General features: G+C 53.7%; 1 protein-coding gene across 3 annotated transcripts in view; it reads left to right on the forward strand.

The window, feature by feature from the left end:
* The window catches only part of SEZ6L (seizure related 6 homolog like), a 194453-nt gene that overhangs the window by 141385 nt on the left and 29401 nt on the right, over window positions 1–23667 (forward strand). For all 3 annotated transcript variants that reach the window (XM_070066047.2, XM_070066048.2, XM_070066049.2), the window contains exon 10: window positions 16876–17072. In XM_070066047.2, coding sequence (XP_069922148.2) covers window positions 16876–17072 — 197 coding nt within the window. The remainder of the gene's footprint in view (window positions 1–16875; window positions 17073–23667) is intronic.

Here is a 23667-nt window from a genome sequence, read left to right on the forward strand (position 1 = left end):
AAACAGCATTCGAGCTCTTGGGAGCCTGGGCAGTGGCACTGCATCGAGTCTGTCTTGTGATAAGTCCGGTGGCAAGGGCTAGAGAGAAGCCGACTCCACCTCTCGATGGGAGATGCATCAACACATCAATGGGGTGGGTGCTGACAAGGACAGGCTTTGGGATCAGCCATATGATGACAGAGACAAGAACTCAGGGAGCCACCTGGTTCCAGTCCAAAACTGCACATGACATCACCATGTGTGATGTCCCCTTGAGGTGGGCATCGCTGTCCCCACTTTACAGAGGAACAAACCAAGGCCAAGAAGATGAAGGACCTTGCCAGCGGTGCCTCAGCTGAGCATTGAGGAAGACGAGACGTGTACCTGGGGCTTGCTGCCTGACCCAGAGAAAGCTCAGGGTTCTCTCCACATGTGGGAGACCCCAGGAAAGACCCTGAGTGTTGCCAGGGAGAGGAAAGAGCCCTTGTGTGCAGTGGGAAGTCTTGGATCCATGTTCCCAGCCCTCGAGCTTGCTGGCTGTGGCTCTTGGATAAATCACTTCACTTGTCTGAGCCTAAGTTTCTTATCTTTATTTTTTTTAAGATTTTTTATTTATTTATTTGACAGGTAGAGTTACAGACAGTGAAAGAGAGGGAGACAGAGAGAAAGGTTTTCCTTCTGTTGGTTCACCCCCCAAATGGCCGCTATGGCCAGCGCACTGCTCTGATCCGAAGCCAGGAGCCAGGTGCTTCTTCCTGGTCTCCCATGCGGGTGCAGGGCCCAAGCACTTGGGCCATCCTTCACTGCCCTCCCAGGCCACAACATAGAGCTGGACTGGAAGAGGAGCAACCGGGACTAGAACCAGGGCCCATATGGGATGCTGGCACTGCAGGCAGAGGATTAGCCAAGTGAGCCACAGCACCGGGCCCCAAGGTTTCTTATCTTTAAAATGGGGTAGCAGGGAGACCCGCCCTGTAAAGCTCTTCAGACAAGGAAATGGCACCGTGTGCAAGGGCCTGATATGTTACACATAGTCACTTAATTGCCAGCAAGGATGGTGATGATTTTGTCTAATTTTTATTTATTTTCATTTATTTCAAAAGCAGAGAGATGAAGATCTCCCACTCACCAGCTCACTCCCCAAATGCTTACAGCAACTAGGTTTGGGCCAGGTCAAAGGCAGGAGCCAGAAATGCAATTCGGGTCTCCCATATGGGTGGCAGGGACCCCAACTACTTGAGCCGTCACCATCACACATTAGCAGGTGCACAAGAGTGGGAAGCTGGAATTGGGAGCAGAGCCTTGATCTGAGCCCAGGCCCTCTGATTTGATATCTAGGCCCTCTGATTTGACAGTGATGGATCGCCAGCGAAGCTGTATTCCACACGCACACGCACACACCCACAGGTGGATGCCTCTGAGCTAGGGGGTTCGGATGTCACGATACAGAATGAAGAGGCTTCACCACAAGGCACTGCCGAGGTTATCACACCTGGTTAATTGTCTCCCTGCCCCCTGCAGTTTGCAGGGAGTCTCTGAGTGTGTGGGAAACCCAAGGCCCAGGTCCTCCCCTAACGTGAGCAGTTCTGTGCTCCTCGGCCATGCCACGCTGTCCACCATGGCCTCAGTGACTGGGAGGGATGCCGTGGGAGGGGCCCTGCTCCCTGTCTGAGCTGGGACATCACTGTACTGGGGCAGATGAACCTCCAAGCTCATCCAGAGCAGTTAGCCCTGATTCTCTCTCTCTCTCTCTCTTTTTTTTTTTTTTTTACAGGCAGAGTGGACAGTGAGAGAGAGAGACAGAGAGAAAGGTCTTCCTTTGCCGTTGGTTCACCCTCCAATGGCCGCCACGGCTGGCGCGCTGGGGCCGGCGCACTGCGCCTATCCAAAGGCAGGAGCCAGGTGCTTCTCCTGGTCTCCCATGGGGTGCAGGGCCCAAGTACTTGGGCCATCCTCCACTGCACTCCCTGGCCACAGCAGAGAGCTGGCCTGGAAGAGGGGCAACTGGGACAGAATCTGGCGCCCCGACCGGGACTAGAACCCGGTATGCCGGCGCCGCTAGGCGGAGGATTAGCCTGTTGAGCCGCGGTGCCGGCCTAGCCCTGACTCTTAGGGAGTCCCGGGTTCTTGTTGTTGGACTCCCAGACACGCGCTGGGCTCATTCCCTTACTACTCAGCAAATGTTCAGGATCGGGCATCGGGCCCGGCCATTAAGCTGCCACTTGGGATGGGCACGTCGCACACTGGAGCACCTGGCTCCACTCCTGCACCCCCCGGGAGGCAGCAGGTGCCCCCTGCCAGGCGCCGGGAGACCTAATTGAGTTCCTGGCTCTTGGCTTCAGACGGTTCAGCCCTGCTCCTGATGGCATTAGGGGAGTGAATCAGCAGATGGCAGAGTCTCTCGGTCTTTCTCCCTCTCTCTCTCTCTCTCTCTCTCTCTCTCTCTCTCTGCCTTTCAAGTCGATGAAAATTAATAAACATCTCAAAGACTCAGAATCACCTAAGAGATTCCCATGTTTATATTCCCCGCCTTAGAGGTGAGGACAGGGACGCTCGTGGGCATTAAGCGTCTCCCCAGCTGGACAGAGGAGTGCCGGGGTTCGGACTCCATGTCCCCCTCACCTCTCAGCCCTGCTTCATGAAGTGGAACCAACTTTGTCCTGAGGGCAGCCAGCCCAGCCTCCCTGCAGAGTTCCAGGCCAGCGAGTGCGTGGTCAGACCTGTGGGCTTGACAGCACACCTTGGCAGGCAGCAGGCAGAGGGACAGTAGCAGGTGCCTTGACCCTGGTCCCGTGATGGCCATTGCCTTGGGAAGGCCCTGGGCGCCCTCACCGGTGCCTCCAAGGAGGAATTCAGGACAAGCCCTCGGGGTTTCCCAGGGCTCCCGTCTGTCTTCCTGGAGCAGAGCACCCACACGGAGCCCAGGCTCCTGACAGCTGCGTGGGAGCTGCTCTGAGCCAGGCCTCCCGGGAGCGTCTTGGTGGCTCCACGAGCCACACCAAGGTTTTCCCAAGGCGATGCCTCCCACAGCACGCGTCCTGATGGGGATTCAGAGTGGCAGGCAGCAAGATCCCAGCAGCCTCCAGCTGCTTCGGGGTAAGCTTGTGACATCTTCCTCCCACGGTGCACAGCCCGAGCCGAGCCCCCCGCTGCACACCCGCGTGTGATGTGCACAAGCACACAGCACATGCCACTAGATGGCAGCCCCCCAACACACACACATGGACTCCACCTGTTGTGCTGTGTCGAGGTCAGCTCCTGCACCCCGACTTGAAGCTCCCAGAATGTGAAAGGCCTGGGAATCCTGAAATCTGGGAAGCTCCATGTCCAGAGCTGGGAGCAACGTAGGCTCCTCCCCGTCAGACGTGCATGGCAGAGACATAGGCTCTGTGATCATGCTTAGGTCTGGAAATCCCAGGCCTCACCAATCGATTTCTAAACCTTGGCATTCCTCAATCAATCCTTAACTACTATTGAATAATGATAAGGTGGACGTGGAACGCAGGGTCCAATCTTCTTAGTGGAGGGAAAACATGAGGTGGGTTGACATTGATCATTGTACATTCTTTTAATTGTTTAAAGATTGATTTATTTTACTTGAAAGGCAGAACGATGGAGAGAAAGAGAAAGAGAGAGACAAAGAGATTTCCATCCACTGGTTCACTCCCCAAATAATGCCAACATACAGCCGGGGCTCATCTGGGTCAAAGCCAGGAGCCAGAACCTCATCTGGGTCTCCCACGTGGTGCAGGAGCCCAAGCACTTGAGTCATCCTCCACTGCCTTCCCAGGCGCATTAGCAGGGAGCTGGATTGGAAGCGGAGCAGTGGGGAGTGGAACTGGTGCTCAGATGCCGGATGCTGGTGTTGCAGGTGGCAGCTTAGCTCCCTACGCCACAACACAGGCCCCTGATTCGTTGTTTTTACAATCTGTGGATTCTGAGGTTTGCATTGGAAACCTGAGACCCAGAAGCTGAGGCCACAACTTGTCCACAATCCCAGATGAGAGAAGTCACAGAGGGGGCGTAGGGGACGCCTCTCTCTGGGGTTTCCTGACAACACCCTGACACACACTGTTGCCCCTCACTCATTACAAACAGATGCTTTGAAGACAAAAGGTGCTCGTTTAGCGGACTCCCTGGCACGACTTACAGCATTTACAGTCCTCAACAGTATTATTCCCATTTCACAGGGGAGACCGCTGAGGCTCACAGAGAGGTGAAGCCTCTCTCTAGATCACCCAGCCGGAAACCAGCACACACAGGATTTGACCCTCACTGCCCACTGCCCCCTGAGATGGAGAGAAAGCCCCAGGGTTGCTAAGGACGGGTTCCCCATCAGCAAAGCAGCCGGGAGCTGTCAGGTTTTCCCTGGGCATGAAACGTCCTGCCACTCTGCCCTCTGCCCTCTGCCCTCTGCCCTCTGCCCTCTGCCCTCTGAGATGGCTCAGAACAGGGATGCCGGGGCAGCCTGTGGGGTGGCCCCAGAGGAAAGGCAGGTCCCGTGCACGAATCTCGCTCCCATTCTCCGTCTCTTTGGAGATAAAAGGGGGATTGGCTGAGGCGGGAAGAGCCGTGGAGGAAAAAGGAAAGAAAAAAAAAAAAAAACATAAAGGCTTGATTTTCTGTGGCCTCCCTGGAGCTGACATCATTTATTGTCCTGGCTGCCGCTGTGTCAAATTAAATGGAAGCCAAATTAAGCACCAGGCCAGAGGGCCCCTCGGCAATTCTCCGGCCGGAGAAGGGCCCTGCACAGGCTGTGCAGCTTCGTGAAGGAGCACAGGGGCCTGGGGACCTGGGCCTTGGGGGCTCGACTTACTCATCTGTATAATGGGATTAAAAATGTTTTCTGTGACTTCCTCACTGTAGGGGTGAGGGGATCAGATGAGAGACAGATACAGGGACCTCTGGACAGATTTGTAAGGTCTCTGAAGTGATTTATAAAATTCTGCTGCACTCACGAGTTTAATGGAAATCTGTGGTTATTTAGTCACCGTCTCCACTGGCACATGGGGAGCCTGCTTTAGAGGGACAGAGTGCTTTTCTAGAAAAGTCGGTAAGTCCTCCGAGCCTCAGTTTCCTTGTCTGGAAAACGGGGATAAGTGCACCAGAATTCATCCACTTCGATGGTGTTTGTTTCACCCGTGCCACACCCTCTGCTGGGCACCAGGGACACAGAGCGGAAATCCTGTATCCTTGGGGAGCTGAACAGGCAGCTGGAGTCAGGTGGCTCCTCACTCAGGCCCCACCCCCAGCAGCAGGTGGTTACACGCCGGCTCTCCTGTATGGCCAGCGTGCCCCTTCACCTAGAGATGCCTCGGTTTGCTTCTCTGTGAAATGGGTGGGAAAAGAACAGGTTAATATCTCTGATGCAAAATGCTTAGGAGTTGGGACGTGTTTGGGACTTTAAATTTTTTTTGACATTCAGGAATTGTGTGTCTATGATGAGCTGTGTCAGGGATGGGACAAAGTTTCTTTTTTTTTTAAAGATTTATTTATTTATTTGAAAGTCAGAGTTACACAGAGAGAGGAGAGGCAGAGAGAGGAGAGAGAGAGGTCTTCCATCTGATGGTTCACTCCCCAGATGGCCGCAGCTGTGCCGATCCGAAACCAAGAGCCAGCAGCTTCTTCCTGGTCTCCCACATGGGTGCAGGGGCCCAAGCACTTGGGCCATCCTCCACTGCTTTCCCAGGCCATAACACAGAGCTGGACAGGAAGTGGAGCAGCCAGGGCTTGAACCGGTGCCCATGTGGGATGCCAGTGCTTCAGGCCAGGGCGTTAACCCGCTGCACCACAGCGCCGGCCCCGGGACAGAAGTTTCAGCACAAAGCTCGGCTGTGTTTCACGGGGACCTCACACACGGCGCGCAGGAGGTCCGTTTCGCTATCTCCAGCGCACCTGTGCGTTGACCCTCCTCCTCACTTGAGCCCAGCTGTGAGACTTGCTGCATCTTGTCCCTGCTCAGAAAGTCTCCGACTTTGGAGCTTTTTAGATTTCGGATTTTGTGGATTGGGGGAGGTGTACTCAGCCCACAGTTCTTACAGGAGTCATCAGAGAATTAGGTGAACGCCACCTGTGGACCGCTGAGACCAGCTCGTGCCGCGGAGGAAGCCTCACACGCCTTGGGTGGTTTGTTAAATCACAGCAAAAGCAGGGTGGAGTGGGGTGCCCAGGAGGTCCTCGGAGAATTGGGAGGGGCGGCGTTGTGGCGCTCTGTGTGGGTTGAGCTGCTGCTTGCGATGCCGGCATCCCACATCAGCATGCGGGTTCCAGTCCCAGCTGCTCTGCCTCACATGCAGATCTCTGCTAAGGCGCCTGGGAAGACAGCAGAAGATGGCCCAAGTACTTGGGCCCCTGCCACCGATGTGGGAGACCCGGATGGAGTTCCTGGCTCCTGGCTTCAGCCTGGCTCAGTTCTGTCTGTTGTGGGTATTTGGGGAGTGAACCAGCAGATGGAAGGTCTTTCTCTCTCTCTCTCTCTCTCTCTCTCTCTCTCTCTCTCTCTCTCTCTCCCAGTCTGTCTGCCACTGTGCCTTTCAAAGAAAGAAAAAGGAAGGAAGGGAGGGAGGGAGGGAAGGAGAGAGGGAGTTAGGGAAGTGTGATCCAGCAGGGACCCAGGAGACGGCTTTCCCCGTGCAGGGAGCAGCCGGGGCTAAGGCGTGAAGGAGGCTGGGTGCAGACGGGCCTGGTATACCAGACATCTGAGACAGCAAGCGGGGGCCGGGACCAACTGTGGGCCTCCGGGCAGGGCAGCCTGCGAAGCCGGGCTTCATTCTGTGGGCCGATTTCTGCTGCTTCCACAGCCTGATTCCCTTAGCAGCTCCTTCCTCTCCCCCACCCCAGAATCCACATAGAAATTAGCTGACCTTTTCCACCAGGCTTAGTCTAAGCAGAATCATGTCCATGAAATCGTAAATGGGATGCAAAGCATATATTTATATATTTTTTAAATTCATATTGAAATAAATGCATAACCATTAGACATTTTTGTCTCTCTAAAATAATCCTGTGAATACCACTTGGGGAAACCTTGCACAGATTTCTAAGCAACGGCGGGAGGTTTGTTTAGAAAGGAATAAAGGAAAGTCAGGTGGTTTGCTCGTTTCTTGCTTCATCCTCGGTGGAATATTAACTCCAGCTCAAGAGTTACCAACCTCACCTGCTGCCTCTCTCCTTATCCAGGGTCCCCAGTGGTTGGGCCAAGCGGTGACACCTGCTGCAGCGGGGTAGGGAGGGGGGAAAGGGGGAGAGAAGGAGGAAGTGTCAGCCTGTTCCTTGCTTAGCCATGCACTGCCCTCTGCTGGCCAGGACGAGAATGGATGTGTATGGGATTAATCACCTCTTCTGCTCCCTAGACCCGAGAGAAAGTAACAAGGATGGTCCCTTAGGCTGTTTCGGTCTTTTTTGAAGAGGTTATGCTTCAAAATTCAAAGGTACAGAAAAATCGGCTGTAAAAATTGTCTTTCTCCCAGCACACAGCACCCCCCCCGCAGCTCCTCTCCCTAAAGAGACCCACTGCTGCTGCTCTCATACGTAAATTTTCACGACTCTTGTTAAATATTTCAAAAGCCATAGCACACATTTCTCACCTGCCAAAACAAAGCCACCCAGGCTAAGTGACAAATGTAATGCTGATTTTATTGTGTGCTCAGTTACGCTTGATCAAGAACAATAAACAAGCAAAATAAATGCGATGGTTTCCGAGCAATGGAAAATGTTTAGGAGACAAAATCTTTTATAAAAGCAATGAGTCCATGGACAGAAGAAATATTCCCTTGACAGGAGGGGGGAAAAGGCTGGAAATCACGGGTCTAATCAAATTCAACCTTAGTGATGATTTTGTAAGAATACGAAGCATGCCAGGATTGGGGGACAGTAAAGTGAGGTGACTTCATCCCGAAGATTTCATTTGTACATTTTATTTACACTTTCTGACATGGCACTGAACCAGGCACACCTCTATGTTGTAAATTTTTGTATTTAATTTTATCTGAGAGGTAGAGAGACAGAAGGACATCTCCCATCTGCTGGTCCACTCCCCCAAGTACCTACAACAACCAGGGCTTGGCCAGGCTAAAGATAGGAGCCTGGAACTCCATCCAAGATTCCTGCATGGGTGGCAAGGACCCAAGGATTGAGCCAACACCTGCTGCCTCCCAGGGTGTGCGTTAGCAGGAAGCTGAAATGGAAACAGAGGCAGGACGCAATCCCAGGCAGGTGACCTGTGCCTGCCCTTGGCCCCAGCCCGGGACACCAGGTAAAACAGTGGCTCTGATCTCACGCTTTAGCACCAACAGACCTAGGACTGAGTCCTCCAAGACACCAGGCAGTGGCTTCCCCCGGTGGGGCCTCAGTTTCCTTACCTGTGGAATGCAGGCTTGTCTGGGTGCGTGTGGTGCTGATGCTGTTCAAACGCTAAATGGGAGTCCAATTTCCAGACTTCCAGTGGGATGACTGGGGTCACTGCCCTGAGACTGGGAGGAGCTGGAGAGGAAGCCAGAAGTGGGGGTGGGGATGGCAAGCCCTCAGACGGATGCGCAGGCACCAGAAGGGGCTGCAAGAGGTGTCCATAGCAAGGTGCAGAGGGTGAGGATGTGAGGACCCAGCTGGACAGGGCCGGGCACTTCCCTCGGAGAGGTTCCTCAGCCATGCAGTGGCGTCAAATAGTGGCTGACTGGGTTCTGCTGACCTGCACAGCCAAGAAGAATGGGGGAGGGGGAGAGGGGAGCCATGGGAGCCCTGGAAGCAAAGGAAGAAGAATCATTTAGAGGAGACGCCAGGTGCTGAATCCCCGGAGAGGAAGTGCTGAAAGCAGCCCATGAGAGAGGTCCCTCTCCGGGGGCTGGAGCAGGGAAGAGGCCAGTCAGGGCCAGGGTCAGAGTCATGTTCACGCTGTGCAGGAGCTGAGGCTGAAACCCACTCTCCTGCCCTGGGCCAGCCCTGACTGGCCCAACACACACTTAGCATGGTGCCAAGAGCTGGGGATGCAGCCGTGAGAGAGACAGGTGCATCCCTGGGCCTCAGGACGCGCTTGGGTCTTGTGCAGATGTGTCCCCCGACTACTGAAGCTCTGGGTGCTGAGCTCCGGCGAGGGTAAGGACACAAAGGATACATCTCTTTTTTTTTATTTTTTGACAGGCAGAGTGGACAGTGAAAGAGAGAGAGAGAGAGAGAAAGGTCTTCCTTTGCCGTTGGTTCACCCTCCAATGGCCGCTGAGGCTGGCGCACCGCGCTGATCCGAAGCCAGGAGCCAGGTGCTTCTCCTGGTCTCCCATGGGGTGCAGGGCCCAAGCACTTGGGCCATCCCTCCACTGCACTCCCGGGCCACAGCAGAGAGCTGGCCTGGAAGAGGGGCAACCGGGACAGAATCCGGTGCCCCGACCAGGACTAGAACCCGGTGTGCCGGCACCGCAGGCGGAGCATTAGCCTATTGAGCCGCGGCGCCAGCCCAAAGGACACAACTCAATCCGTTTTCTACCAGCCGGGACCCGGACCACAGGCTGGGGGAGTGACAAAGAAAAGATGTGTGTGTGGGTGTGGGTATGTGTGTGTACTCTGCTCTCTGACTTCTTAGAAAGTCACCAGGACTCGATCGTGAGAACTCCCCCATCATGCTCACTACCCATTAACTCACCTCTAAGCACCATGGCCAGATGAAGCTCCCGCCCTCATGTCTATTCCTTATTTATTTCATTTGAAAAGCAGAGAGACAAATCTTCCATCCACTGGTTTACTCTCCAAGTCCCCACAACAGCCAGACCTGGGCCAAGTGGAAGCCAGGAATCTGGAACTCAATCCAGGCTTCCCAGCTGGGTGGCAGGGCCACCTGCTGCCCCCCAGGGTGCAAGTTAGCAGGAAGCTGGAATTGTAAGCAGCGTTGGGACTCCAACTCAGGCTCTTGGGTATGGGATCCTTAGCTATGTCTTCACGGCTGTGCCAAGTGTCTCCCAGTTTCCAATCTCTTAGTACCTCACAGTGGGAATTAAATCTCAACCCCTGAAACCTTGGGGGGCATGCAAACCATGGCCACCCCACAGCCAGAGTCCTTCCTAAACTCACAGGGCACAAAGGAGCCGAGCACATGAGTGACAGGTGCAGAGAGGGAAGGCTAAGGAAGCTCTCCAGGGCAGGAGGAGGAACACACAGGGAGCCCCAGAAGTCAGCAAGAGCATCCACTCTGGATTTCAGGAATTAAGTGGGCTGGAGTGCAGAATATCAGCTTGGGAGGAATCGTGAGAGGTGAGGTTTCAGCGACATGACAAGACAGTTACATAAAGTCTCGGAACTCTGAGTAAAAGCTTGTATTGTAGGGGTTGTCACTGTAGCACAGGAGGTTAAGCTGCCACCTGCGATGCCTGCATCCCGTATCAGAGCCCCAGTTCGAACCCTGGCTGCTCTGCTTCTGACCCGGCTCCCTGTTCATGCACTCGGGAGGGCAGCAGAGGATGGCTCACGGACTTGGGTCTCCACCAGCCATAAAGGAGACCCTCATGGTGTTCCTGGCTCCTGTTTTCAGCCTGGCCCAGCCCTGGCTTTTGCACACATCTGGGGATTCAACCACCAGATTCTCTCTCTCTCTCTCTCTCTCTATCAAATACATTTTTTTATATTTGCATTTTACCCTTCAGCCATTTTCACCTGAACAATTTATTCACATGTTTTGTGCATTCCCAGTGTTGCACAACCAACTCCTCTATCTGGTTCCAAACTATGTTCATCACCCCCAAAACAAACCCCACGTCTATCAGACAGCTGCCTCACATCTCTCTCTCGCTCCTCTCTTCTGGCTGGAAAGCCCTGACATGGTGCAGGGCATTCTCAAGTTTCTTTCTGCCTCCAAAGAATATTCTGGAATATTCTGGAATTTTTCTATGAATGAAATCCTCCAATAGGTGGCCTTCTGTGGCTGGCTTCTTCCACCTAGAATCATGTTTTGGTAGCGGGTGTCCCTGCTTCATTCCTTCGTATGACTGCATGGTGCTCCATTGAACGGACACACCACTGTTTGCTTATCCATCCCTCTGCCAATTGATGGAGTTCTGTCTATGCTCACGAAGGATTATCTGGCTGCAAAGAGGAGGGGGGACTGGGGCTTGGCAAGAATGGAGTTAGGAGGGCAGTGAGGTGTTGGCCAATGGACCAAGTGGAAGACAAGAGGGCTCCGAGCAAAGCTGGCAAAGCTAACCAAGGAGAAGCGGTGGCCTGTACAGGGAGACGTGACAGCAGCGCTCACGTGGAAGCTCACGTACAGGTGCACGTGGAAGGCTTCTGATCCGGCAGCTGAGAGGGGCTGGCGCAGACAGAGGTTGGCCTTAGGAAGCTCTGTTAACCTGCAGAATTCTCCTTCAGGGGATCCTGCTGCACCCAACCCTAATGCCATCAAGCCCACCTGCCTGTCAACACTTCTCCGTGGAGTCAAGGCGCCACCGTGCTGTCTCGGCGCCTCCTTGAGCTGGATCTGGCTGACTTCTCGATGCAGACATCAGCCTACTCAACAGCCAACCTCCCCGCAGCAAATTCTCCACATTTTCGTCCCATTTCTTAGAACGGCCCAGTGCCAGGGACCCCTGTGTACTCAGTGCAATCAATTAGCCAGGTGAGCTAGCGAGATGCAGGCTCATTTCTAAATCGTGGTGGACAGAGGGTGTCCTTTGGGGCCAGCATCTGTGCATCTAATTAGAGCCAGTCTGTCAGAAAGACAGATTTGGATGCTACAGAGAATAACTTCATTCTTTCTCCAACTGCCCCTTCGTACACATTTTCCATTATTTGGCATCTCGGGCTGACAGTTGCATTTTTATAGGACTTCCGGCCATAATAAGTGAGGATCCGTCTAATAATCGTATACCTCTAAGCATGATTCATTTTGCGACTTCACCCCTCCCTCAGCAGAGCTCCTTGGAGTGGGAATTCTGCAGTGAGGAGAGATCTGGAACCGCTTTACTCTCTCGGGAGAGGGAGAGGGGAGCTTAGCTTGTGGCACTGTTATGTTATGGACGATACAGAAGGATTGTATTTTCCTCTTATGTGGTACTGGGTGAGGGCCAAGCTTCCTGCACCTGGCTGCCCCTGAATTTCAGCTTCGCTGTGGTCCCTGCCCACCTGGGACCCTCGTAAGGAGATCTATAGCTGCTGCCAACTGCAAAGTGCACTAGATCCAGGGCATGCAAGTCTTATTCCCACTCCCATCAGTGATTGGCAGCTCCCTCCCAATATCCCCTTTCTCTCTTTTCTCTGCCTCCAGGCAAGCGGGTAGTCTGATTTTCTCACTACTCTCGTCTTGGTGAACATGAAATTCAGTCACTGTTACCGTACCCCAAAAGAAAGACACCTGCCAAGTCCCTAAGAGTCCTCTTGAAGTCTCCTCTCAGGCATGAATTTAAAGTGATGCATCTTCGTCCCTTCCCGGTACCCTGGTACCTCCCTCACAGTAACAGCCCCTGCTCAAGGCACTCTTTCCTGCCAGCCTCTTCAGTGAACCAGTGGCATTTTTTACTTCTCTTACATAAGCCAGAGATGGAAGACAGGCTCCAACCAGAAGTGCTACATTGGAAGGTGGCATATGATGGCCCTGGCATAGGCCACTGTGTACTCCCTGTGATTGCCACCTCTGCAGTGGAAGGCTTTTCCTGGAGCCACAAGGGCAGGCCAGAGGTGCTGGGGATTCAGAACAACTGGAAGCAGCCCTCAGCCGAGGAGAGATAGGAGTTGGAGGAGAAATCCTCAGCTCTCTCTCCCCCAAAAGTGTTCTGCACCATCTCGGAGTTCCTACAAGATGGAGCTCAGTATAGACAGTGGCACCTGCTCATCCATGCACCATGCAGTGGCTCCTCCCCTTACTCCTGTCTCACTTCCCCACCAACCCTGGGATACTGACCTGGGGTATCCTCCCAGACGAGCCAACGTCCAACAGGTACTCACACAGTTGCTCAGGCTCTGCTTCTAGGAAGCCCGATCTCAGTCAGCAGCCAAGTGTCTCCCTTTAGAAAGTAGCAGTGCTCAGCATCTATTGTCATGTTCTTGGCAAAGGAGACCTGTGCTAAAATTCCAGAATAGGAGAAGTTGCTACAGTTTCTTACGCAGTCTACAATGTGCATTTACATAAGTCAGAGTTTCTCAAACTGAGCGCTCTTTGGGCTAGATCATTGTTGGCTGGGGGGAGGGGGTGGTTCTCTTGTGCACAACCTGGCCACTAATTCCCTAGTGCTACCCATCTTCGGGACAAACAGGTCTGCAGACATTGCCAGATGTCTCCTGAGTGGCAAAATCACCACTGATTGAGAACCACTGGCATAAGTAATTTGATGTCATTTGGCATCACCAGCAATCTAAAGAGAAATGAAGATGATGATGGTGATGGTGTTGACAGTGGTAATAGTGATTGGGATGATGATGAGGGTGATTTTAATGTTGGTGATGGTGATGGTGGTGATGGTAATGGTGATGGCAGTGATGTTCATGGTGTTGGTGATGGTGATGGCAATGGTGATGATGATAGTGGTGATGGTGATGATGGTGGTGGTGGTGACGGTGATGGTGGTGATAGTGATGATGACAGTAATGTTTATGATGGTGATGGTAATGGTATGGTTATGATGGCGGTGATGTTTATGGTGATGGTGGTGATGGTGGTGGTAGTGATGATGATGGTGGTGATGGTGATGGTGGTGATGGTGATGATGGTGATGTTCATGGTGTTGGTGATGGTGGTGATGGTGGTGGTGGTGGTAATGGTAGTGATGCTGATGGTGATGGTGATGTTGGTGGTGATGGTGTTAATGGTGATTGTGGTGAGGATGGTGGTGGTGGTGGCAATGGTGACAAAGGCAGTGATGATGATAATTCCCTTAAGGAACCTGAGGCAGAACAATATAACACCCAAGCAACTCAAACTTGCTCAGGTGCTAGCAGTGAGCCCAGGAATTCTGCATCCCTTACCTCGTTCCCAAAGTCCATGCCGCAGATGAGAAATACTGAGCTGGATCCAAAGACAAGGAACTTGAGGAGAAGCTGCATGCTCGCCATGAAAGCGGCAAAGCCGAGAGTGAAACTGGGGCTTCCTGGCTCCCAGGCCAGCGAGCGTGCTGCTCCCTCCTCCCTTAGAGAGAACAGAGAGCTGTGGCAGCGTTTTCAGATGAAAGGGGCTTGAACCCTTGAAGCTGCTGCAACTGCATTCTGATCATTGACAAGAATGACAGAGCAAAGCCAAGCGGCTGCTGTCTGGAACCCTTTGTAGCCAGCAGATCAGCTGAGAAGGCAGCCTAAGGAATAAGTCTCCACCATCGCCCATGTCCCACACGAGGCTAACCCAGCACTTTCCGCAGTGATCGATGCTTTCATGGTACTTAAATCTAAAGAGGTTCTTTCCTACCATAGGTCAGGAGCTGACATCAGCCCCACTAATTCTGCTGTCAAAGAGACTCTCCAGCAGGCTCTTTGGCACCAAAGCATTTATTGAATGCCTACTGTGTACAAAGGAAGGGGGGAAATCCGGAGTTTTGTTATAGTATGTGTTTAAGGACTTCAGAATGGTTGGAAACCAGAAGGAAAGAGGGACCAGGACCTTGTCTTGTGCAAACCCAGACAGCGGCTTCTCTGAGGAGAGGCTGTTTGGGCGGTGGTGCAGGGGAAACTGATGGGGCATTGGGCGGAGGAAGTTAAAGTCCCCCTGTGCCACTCCTTGGGGCAGCTTCACATGAGGGCGAGGTCTTGGATATATAGAGAATAGTCGCCAAAGCATGGTGATGGCAGGGCTCCCTGTGCTCTGTCGCTTGGCACCGACCCCGTGAAACACCAGCATGGGCAGCGAGCCCCACTCCTCCCTGTGCCTCCCCACCTCTCCCCGCTCCCAGCTGGCCCAGACAGGCAGCAAACGCCACTGCTGGGTGTTGGATGAGGTTGTCCTAGGTGAGGGCTGCGGTCAGTCTGCAGCGGTTCCAGGAACATGCGTCAGAGCCGTTTCCTAGGGCATCTCTCAAGTGGCAGTGGGGTGCTCGGCCATGCTGCTCCCTTTTAAAACCCTCCAGAGGGCGCGGGCACTGTGGTGCATCAGGTGAAGCCCCCGCCTGCAGTGCTGGCATCCCATAGGGGCGCCAAGTCAAGTCCCAGCTGCTTCACTTCTGATCCAGCTCCCTGCTAATGGCCTGGGAAAGCAGTGGAGGATGATTCAAGTGCTTGGGCCCCTGCCACCCATGTAGGAGAACCAGAAGGACTTCCAGGTTCCTGGCTTCAGCCTGGTTCAGCCCTGGCCATTGTGGCCATTTGGGGAGTGAACCAATGGATGGAAGATCTCTCTCTCTTTCTCCCTCTCCCTTTCTCTGTAAATCTACCTGTCAAGTAAATAAATAAATCTTTATAAAGAAAAAAAAAACCTCCAGTGTGTCCACATCCCCAGCGAGATTATGCCCAAACACTTAAGCCTGGTTCTTTAAGTCCTTCATGTTCTGCACCACAGATGAAGTGACCACCACAGGAGCCACGACCTTGGTCCCTTCATATGCCTCATGTTTTGGCTTCTCCTCCAATCCTGTTTACCTCCTTGAAATCCCCCACGCTTTCTTGAGACTTCAGAGTAGCCGTCACCTCCTCCAGGGAGTCCTCCATGGTGCCCTCTGTCTGAATTGGATGCCCTCACTTTGATCAACCCCTGACCTATGTGTCTAAGTCTATCACGACCACCCTGGGACTCCTCTGGGTCCAGCACAGTGCCTGGTACATAGGAGGTACTCAGAAAATGTTAGAGAGAGGGAGACCAGAGGAGGTGATGTAAGAGAGAGAGGGAGGAGATGGAAGGGGATAGAGGATGATGATGGTGCTGATGATGAGAGTCGAATCGTCTGACAGTCTTTGAATCAGAGATTGATTTTATCCAGAGCCCCTAGGATGGTATGCGCTTCTGCAGCCTATGGACGTGTGTAGGGGGTTGGTTGTTCCCTGCCCACGGTGGTCAAGGCAGACTCCTGCATGTGAGTCTTTGAAACGTGTCAGCCTTGCATGGTCTGAGTAGTGACAGCAGGTTTGGGCAAAGCTCGTGAGCCAGGCACCGCCATCCGCCCCCTACCCCACCCCTTAAACATCCTGGACAGCCTGGTTCTTGAGGGATTTGCTGCCTGCTGAGTGGAAAGACCCATCACCTACAGGGAGTTACAACCTGCAAGCCACCAGCGCGTTCTGCATCAAAGCAGAATGACAAACTCATGTCACATCCGACAGGTAGCCCAGCTCTGGTTATCACCCAGGGAATGGGTGTTGAGGACAGGGACACTGGGGAATGCTTCTTTTTTAAAAAAAAATTCATTTATTTATTTGAAAGTTAGAGTTACACAGAGAGAGAAGGAGAGGCAGAGAGAGAGAGAGGTCTTCCATCCACTGGTTCACTCCCCAATTGGCCACAATGGTCAGAGCTGGGCCTATCCGAAGCCAGGAGCCAGGAGCTTCTTCCAGGTCTCCCATGCGAGTGCAGGGGCCCAAGGACTCAGGCCATCTTCTACTGGTTTCCCAGGCCACAGCAGAGGGTTGGATCGGAAGTGGAGCAGCCAGGTCTCAAACCGGTGCCCATATGGTATGTCGGCACTGCAGGTGGAGGCTTTACCTGCTACGCCACGCGCCAGCCTCCACGGGGGATGCTTCTTACCCTGCAAGCATCTGACTGCAGTGAGGGCCGTTTCGTGAATGAGTCGTCCAACACCCAAGCATTTACCAAAATCTGTGTGCTGGGTCGGCAGGAAGGAGCAGCGTGAAGGCCTCCGGAGCCCCCACCTCCTGAGCTGGGCACGACTCCCCAGGGATCCTGAGAAAGTGTGTGTCCCATGAAAGACAGAACCAGAGGCTTACTCAGGGCCCTTGTTGGCTCCGCGTGACGTTCTCCTCTTTTCTCCACCCTCCTCCCCGCCCCCCAAGCCTGAACCTGAGTAACAGCGACATCTTGACCATCTATGACGGTGGCGAGGCCATGCCCCACATCTTGGGCCAGTACCTTGGGAACAGCGGCCCGCAAAAGCTGTACTCGTCCACACCAGACCTGACCATCCAGTTCCACTCGGACCCTGCCGGCCTCATCTTTGGAAAGGGTCAGGGGTTTATCATGAACTACATAGGTAAGTGTCTCTTCCAGTCCACTTTTTTTTATTTTTTGGCGGGGGCGGGCGGGGAGTTCGATGTGGCTTAAGATGATGTCTTAGTCCATTTTCTGTTGCTACAACAAACTCCCTGACGCTGGGCGATGTATGAAAGAGCATGGTTGCAGTTCCTGCTGAGCCCTGGCGAGGGCCTGGTGACTGCAGCCCAGCACTGGTGCCCGGCATCCTGGGGGAGCCAGCGCAAGACAGAGAAAACCCTTATGGAGAGACGTGAGTCGGGGACTCAGGGTCCGTCTCGTTCTTTCTGTTAACAGCCCACTCTCACAGGCGCTAACCAGGTTCCCAGAACTAATGAATCCCCTTCAAGGGCAATGCCCCCAGTAACTGAATTACCTCCTGCCAGACCCCGCTTCTTAAAACCCACCACCTCCTGGCATCGCCACACCAAGGACCAAGCTTTTGGCCCTTGAAGCCCCAGGGAACTCCATGTCCAAACCACAGCCGATGGCTCCTCTATGTGTGTGTGGAGGTCTGGTGCCGTGTGAGTTTTTTCATGTTAAATTTTTAAGATCCTGGGCTTGCTAGTCTCCAGAATCACGGTTGGAGTCTTAGTGCTGTCATCGGGGCCCGCGTGACCTTGGGCAGGCCGAGGAACCTCTCGGAGCCTCGTTTTTGTCAACTACAGAACGAGAGTAGTGTTCGGGCTGCCCGCATCCCTTAACGGAGCGTCGGGGCTCTAGTCCTGCCCACACTTCCCTCCCAGCTCCCTGCTGATGCACACTCCGGGAGGCAACAGAGGATGGTGCAAGTACTTGGATCCCTGCCACCCACGTGCGAGACCTGGGTGGCGCTCTGGGCTCCTGGCCCAGCCCTGGCTGTTACAAACATTTGGGAAGTGGATGGGCGGATGAAAGATCTCTCTTGTGCGTGTATCTCTCTCTGTCCCTCTCGCTGCCATCCTGTCATTCTGGTAGAGGAAATAAGCATTTAAAACCGGTATAAGCCGGCGCCGCGGCTCACTAGGCTAATCCTCCGCCCTGCGGCGCCGGCACACCAGGTTCTAGTCCTGGTCGGGACGCCGGATTCTGTCCCGGTTGCCCCTCTTCCAGGCCAGCTCTCTGCTGTGGCCCGGGAGTGCAGTGGAGGATGGCCCAAGTGCTTGGGCCCTGCACCCCATGGGAGACCAGGATAAGTACCTGGCTTCTGCCATCGGATCAGTGCGGTGCGCCGGCCACGGCGGCCATTGGAGGGTGAACCAATGGCAAAGGAAGACCTTCCTCTCTCTCTCTCTCTCTCTCTCACTGTCCACTCTGCCTGTCCAAAAAAAAAAAAAAAAAAAACTGGGTATAGTGAGTCCTACTGCACAAGTCTGCCATCAGGACTAGTAGATAATGCGACGTAGCTTTAAGATTCAGCTTTAAGATTTGCTTTGGGGTCAGCTGAGATGTTATATGGGCAACGGACTCCCCTCCCACCTCTCAGACTTTCCCCTATAGATTCAAGAAGTGTCTTCTGGGACCAAAGTAGCTGCCAAACCATGCCTGTCCTGTTCATCTCAAAGCAAGAAGAAGCCAAAAGGAAAGATGCCCACTGTTAGGGTCAAGCCAGCGTCACCTTTGCCCACCCAGTAGTCTCTCTCCATGCTTCCATTGGCTCGCACCCTTCCCTCCCCGCCCCCCGCCCCGCCTCCCCTCCACTCATCACTGGCTCCACCATGCTGGAAGAGCCCAGCCTCCACCGTGGACGCTTCTTCTCCACCTACACTCACTCCCTGTAGGCCCACATCCAGGCCTGGACAGACGATGCTCTGTCCATCGACCCCTGATTTGTCCTGCCGACCTCAACCGTGAATGCCAGAGGCATCCGTCCAGCTTTCTGCTGGCCACTCTCCCGCATGCTGCACGGGCAGCTCAGATGTAGCACGGCCAAGCAGAGCAACGCCCTGACCTGGCCCCATCCCACTGCCCAGCCGTGACACCTGCTGTGTCCCCGTCTCAGCAAGCAGGACCACCACGCTCCTGGTTTCTCAGCCGCCTCCTCCTGCTTCACCCTCATGACCAAGGAATCCTTCCAACCACATGCCCACTGAAGTCTCCCATCCAAGCACTTCTCTCCACCTTTGCATGGCCACCATCCTGGTTCAGACTGCTATGACGGCCAGCGGCAGACGAGGACATGGGGAAGTCCCACTGATCCCAACCCCAGAAGGGACCTGAACATCTGACCCGACTTGATCATGTCACGGCACAAAAAACTCCCTCCGCCCAACGCTCGTCTCTACTCACAGCACAGATCAGGGGCAGAACTGAGGGTCACGTCTTGGATTCCCTACTCCCAGCTCTGATAGACTGTTCACCCCCAGTGCCCTTGGCCACATCAGAGAGCCTGGGAGACACAAGGGGGATAATTAAGACCTAATATCTAGGGCCGGTGCAGTGGCTCAATAAGCTAATCCTCTGCCTTGTGGCGCCGGCACCCCGGGTTCTAGTCACGGTCAGGGCGCCGGATTCTGTCCTGATTGCCCCTCTTCCAGGCCAGCTCTCTGCTGTGGCCCGGGAGTGCAGTGGAGGATGGCCCAAGTGCTTGGGCCCTGCACCTGCATGGGAAACCAGGAGAAGCACCTGGCTCCTGCCTTCAGATCAGCGTGGTGTGCCGGCCGCAGTGCACCAGCTTTGATGGCCATTGGAGGGTGAACCAATGGCAAAAGGAAGACCTCTCTCTCTCTCTCTCTCTCTCTCTCTCTCACTGTCCACTCTGCCTGTCAAAAAAAAAAAAAAAAAAAGACCTAATATCTGTTGATGTCCAGAATAGGTGGGTGGTTGAGCACTGAGGTGTCCAATGAGCAGGATTCAGCCTGCAGTGAGGGGAAAAGGTTTGAGCTTCCTATAAACCAGGTTGGCTTCTTGATTTCCAGCACAGAGTGGGGAACAGAGGGATTCACCTTGCAAGCCCTGCCCACCACCACCACCCTCTCCATCCCCATTGCCCCCTTGCTGGAGCACGACTCTGGCTCTTTCTTCCCCTTGGCTTGGTGAATCGCCGGTTTCCATCTCACAGAGCCTGTGCTTGCGTCTAAAACCCAGCCGTCCCCCTCCCCTCGGCCGCCTCACGCAGCCTCACGCAGGTCTGACCGAGGCCGTGGCTCCTCTATTTCTGGCCACTGAGCATTGTCCAGCCCTGCCCGCTGTGCGTCCGCCTTGCAAAGCGGCTTGCACAAGTATTGATCTTCTTGTTGATGTTTCTCGGGGGCCTTTTCACCCTTGATTGTGCTGCTAAATATTTTCAGATTGTTATTGCCGCTGCTTTCCTTGAGGTCCCTGCTCTTGGGCAGGCAGAGCCGCGGGTGCCGGGGTCTGGGTTAGGTGCCCTCCGGAGTCAGCCATCTTGGCAGAGTTTCTGGTGCGTTGACTTGCTCTGTCTTGTGAGATTTTCTTCCTCCCAGCCGAAAGATGAGGTCATAGTTCTGCTCATTTGTCTCCTCCGGTGCCCAAGACAGTCTTTGAAAACTGCATTGAGCACGATGGGAAAAATCTGACTCTCCAAGGCTGCATAGACAGTCCGGCCAGTGTTCTGTCTGCTAACATCTTGAAGAGGAGTACTTGCCAACTGAACTTGAAACTTGGAATTGGGTGACAATGTACAGTTGACAAGCCCCTATGTTTACTGTTTTATTTCCTCTTCCAATGTTCCATTTCCCAGAAGGTTCCATTCACAATAGTCTCTTGATGAGTTCACCAGGAGGCAGGAATGAGTAGAACGCTCCCTCTGTGGGCTACCGAGCATAGGAGGGACAATCCCATGTCAGGACCTGCCCTGAGCAGTGTGACAAGGTGGCAGGGGGCTGCAGGGAAGGCTTCTTAGGGACACACATCCCAGCAAAGCTGGGAGAGAGAGAGAGAGAGAGAGAGAGAGAGAGAGAGAGAGAAGGAGGGGGGAGAGAGAGAAAGGAGAGAGAGAGAAGGAGAGAGAGGAGAGGGAGAGAGAGAGAGAAGGAGGGGGGGAGAGAGAAGGAGAGAAAGGAGAGGGAGAGAGAGAGAGATGGAAAGGGAGAGAGGGAGAAGGAGAGGGAGAGAGAAGGAGAGACAGAGAGAGGGAGAGGGGGGAGAGAGAGAAGGAGAGAGAGCAGAGGGAGAGAGAGAGAAAGAAAGGGAGAGAGGGGGAGAGAGAGAGAGAGAGAAGGAGAGGGAGAGAGAAGAAGGAGGAGGAGGGGAGGAAGAAAGGGAAGGAGAAGAAGAGGGGCAGGCACCATGACTCACTAGGCTAATCCTCGGCCTGCAGCACCGGCACCCAGGTTCTAGTCCCGGTTGGGATGCCGGATTCTGTCCTGGTTGCTCCTCTTCCAGTCCAGCTCTTTGCTGTGGCCCAGGAAGGCAGTGGAGGATGGCCCAAGTGCTTAGGCCCTGCACCCATATGGGAGACCAGGAGGAGGCACCTGGCTCCTGGATTCGGATCAGCACAGTGCGCTGGCCGCAACGCGCTGGCCATGGCAGCCACTTGGGGGGTGAACCAATGGAAAAAAAAAAAGACCTTTCTCTCTGTCTGTCTGTCTCTCTCTCTCTCTCTCTCACTGTCTAACTCTGCCTGTCAAAAAATTTAAAAAAAAAAAAAAGAGGAGAAGAGAGAAGTTGGATCGTGGTGTTGATCTTGACTGGGAGACTACAACAATGATTTCAGATTCTTGTGCCTGGCATAGAAGAGGTGCTCACAGTCTTAGCCCAACAAATACACGACTCCCCCCCCCGACCCCAGCTTAGTGTTCACCCAGCATTGTCATACCCCGCGTGCTGTTAGCGTTTACATTGCCCCTTGGGAATGACAGGGTCGCGATTTTTCATTATCGGAGAGACACAGACAGACAGAGAGAGCTCCCATCTGCCGGTTTATTCCCCTGCAGTGCCCACAACAGCCAGCACAGCACCAGACCAAGGCTGAATCCAGGAACCAAAAACTCAGCCCCGGCCTCCCAAAAGAATGACAGACACCCGACAACTTGAGCCATCACTATTGCCTCCCAGGGTCTGCAGTAGCAGGAAACTGGACTCAGGAGCCGTGTTTGGGATTTTAAGCCCTAGTGCTCTGATGTGAGATGCAAGCCTCCTAACCAGTGTCTCAGCTGCTGAGCTAAACACCTGCCAGGGGACTCACAATTCTTGACCCCATTCCGTAGGTGAGGACGATGAGGCTTAGAACAGTTAATTGACATGAAAGAGTCACACAGCTTCTTAAAGAAAGGAGACAATGAATTAGTCAATTAATTAAAGAAGGAGGGTCATCAGGTCATCTTCTGACTCCTGGGCCAGTTGCCTCATTCTTAACAAAGCCACAGAGGCCCCAGAAGAAGAGACAATTCCAGAACCTCCACTTAGGATGCTTGGCAAAAATGCCAATTCCTGAGTGAGGGTCTGCGCAGCGGAGGCTGGGAACTGACAGACAGGGAGTTGAGAGGCTCAGCCGAGGCCACCCAGTTAGTACACAGCGAAGCCAGGGTGTAGTCCCAGGCTCTGCTACCCGGCCAGCAGCCGAGTGAATTACAAATACTGTGACTGTCCCAGGGGACACAGGAAGTCCTCCTGGGGCATGGAGCCCCACGGTCTCACCCTGCAGCGCGCTCTCGGTCTCAAAGCCCTTGGCACAGGCAGACCGCATGTCTCGTATGTGCCCCCGTTTCTTCCCTTTCATCCCCAGTGTGAGCATTAGTAGCTGTGTCCTGAAGCCGGGGCTTGGCTGCTTTTTCAAAGGTCTAAAAATAGAGGCTCTCATCCCCCCACGAAGCTATTCTGGAAGCCGGTTCCCTGCCCCCTTCTTCTCGTAGACACCCAAGAGAGCTCCCTTCCCCAAATAAAACCGCGATGAAATCCCAGGAAAAGCCATCGCCGGCTTCTCAGAACGGCTCTCCTGCAGACAGTGGAGGGGCTTTGCACGAGAGCTGCAAATTAATTACTCGACATAATTAGCTCTCTTCCCCACGTCTGCGCAGTGGGCACTCGGGGAGCAAGGATCCTAGGCATGGGCTCTGCCTTGCTGTCTTAGTCACGAGGGTTTGTTGGAGGAAGACTCTGCAATGGTACACTGTGGCTGGCAGGTTCTGGAGTAAAATCAATAGTCACTGACGATATGTGACTTGATTTGGACACTATACCAAGAGCTATTTCTAAAAATTCATTTCTGGGATAGATGTTATGGTGGCACACAGAGGGAAGCCACTGTTTGGAATGCCTGCTTCTTCTATCCAAGTGCCGGTTCAAGTCCCAACTACTCTGCTTCCAATCCAGCTTCCTGCTAATGCATCCTGCTCAAATGCTTGAGTCCCTGCCACCCAGGTGGGAGGCCTGAGTGGAATTCTGGGCTCCTGGCTTAAGCCTGGCCCAACTCTGCCCATTGCTGGTATCTGGGGAGTGAACTAGCAGGTGAAAGTTCTATCTATCTGTCTGTTTTGCTTTGTCTTTCAAGGCAAATAAATTAAAAGTATTTATTGATTGATTGATTTGAGAGACAGGAGCAGAGGGGCCCTCCCATCCAGTGCTTCACCCCCTATGGCTATGCTTGCGATAGCCAGGACTGGGCCATACCAAAGCCGAGAGCCAGGAACACAACCCAGGTCTCCCACACAGGT

Source organism: Oryctolagus cuniculus, chromosome 21, assembly GCF_051225735.1.
Source record: "Oryctolagus cuniculus isolate XC-2025 breed Fujian yellow rabbit chromosome 21, ASM5122573v1, whole genome shotgun sequence".
In the NCBI taxonomy this organism is placed as follows: Eukaryota; Metazoa; Chordata; class Mammalia; order Lagomorpha; family Leporidae; genus Oryctolagus; species Oryctolagus cuniculus.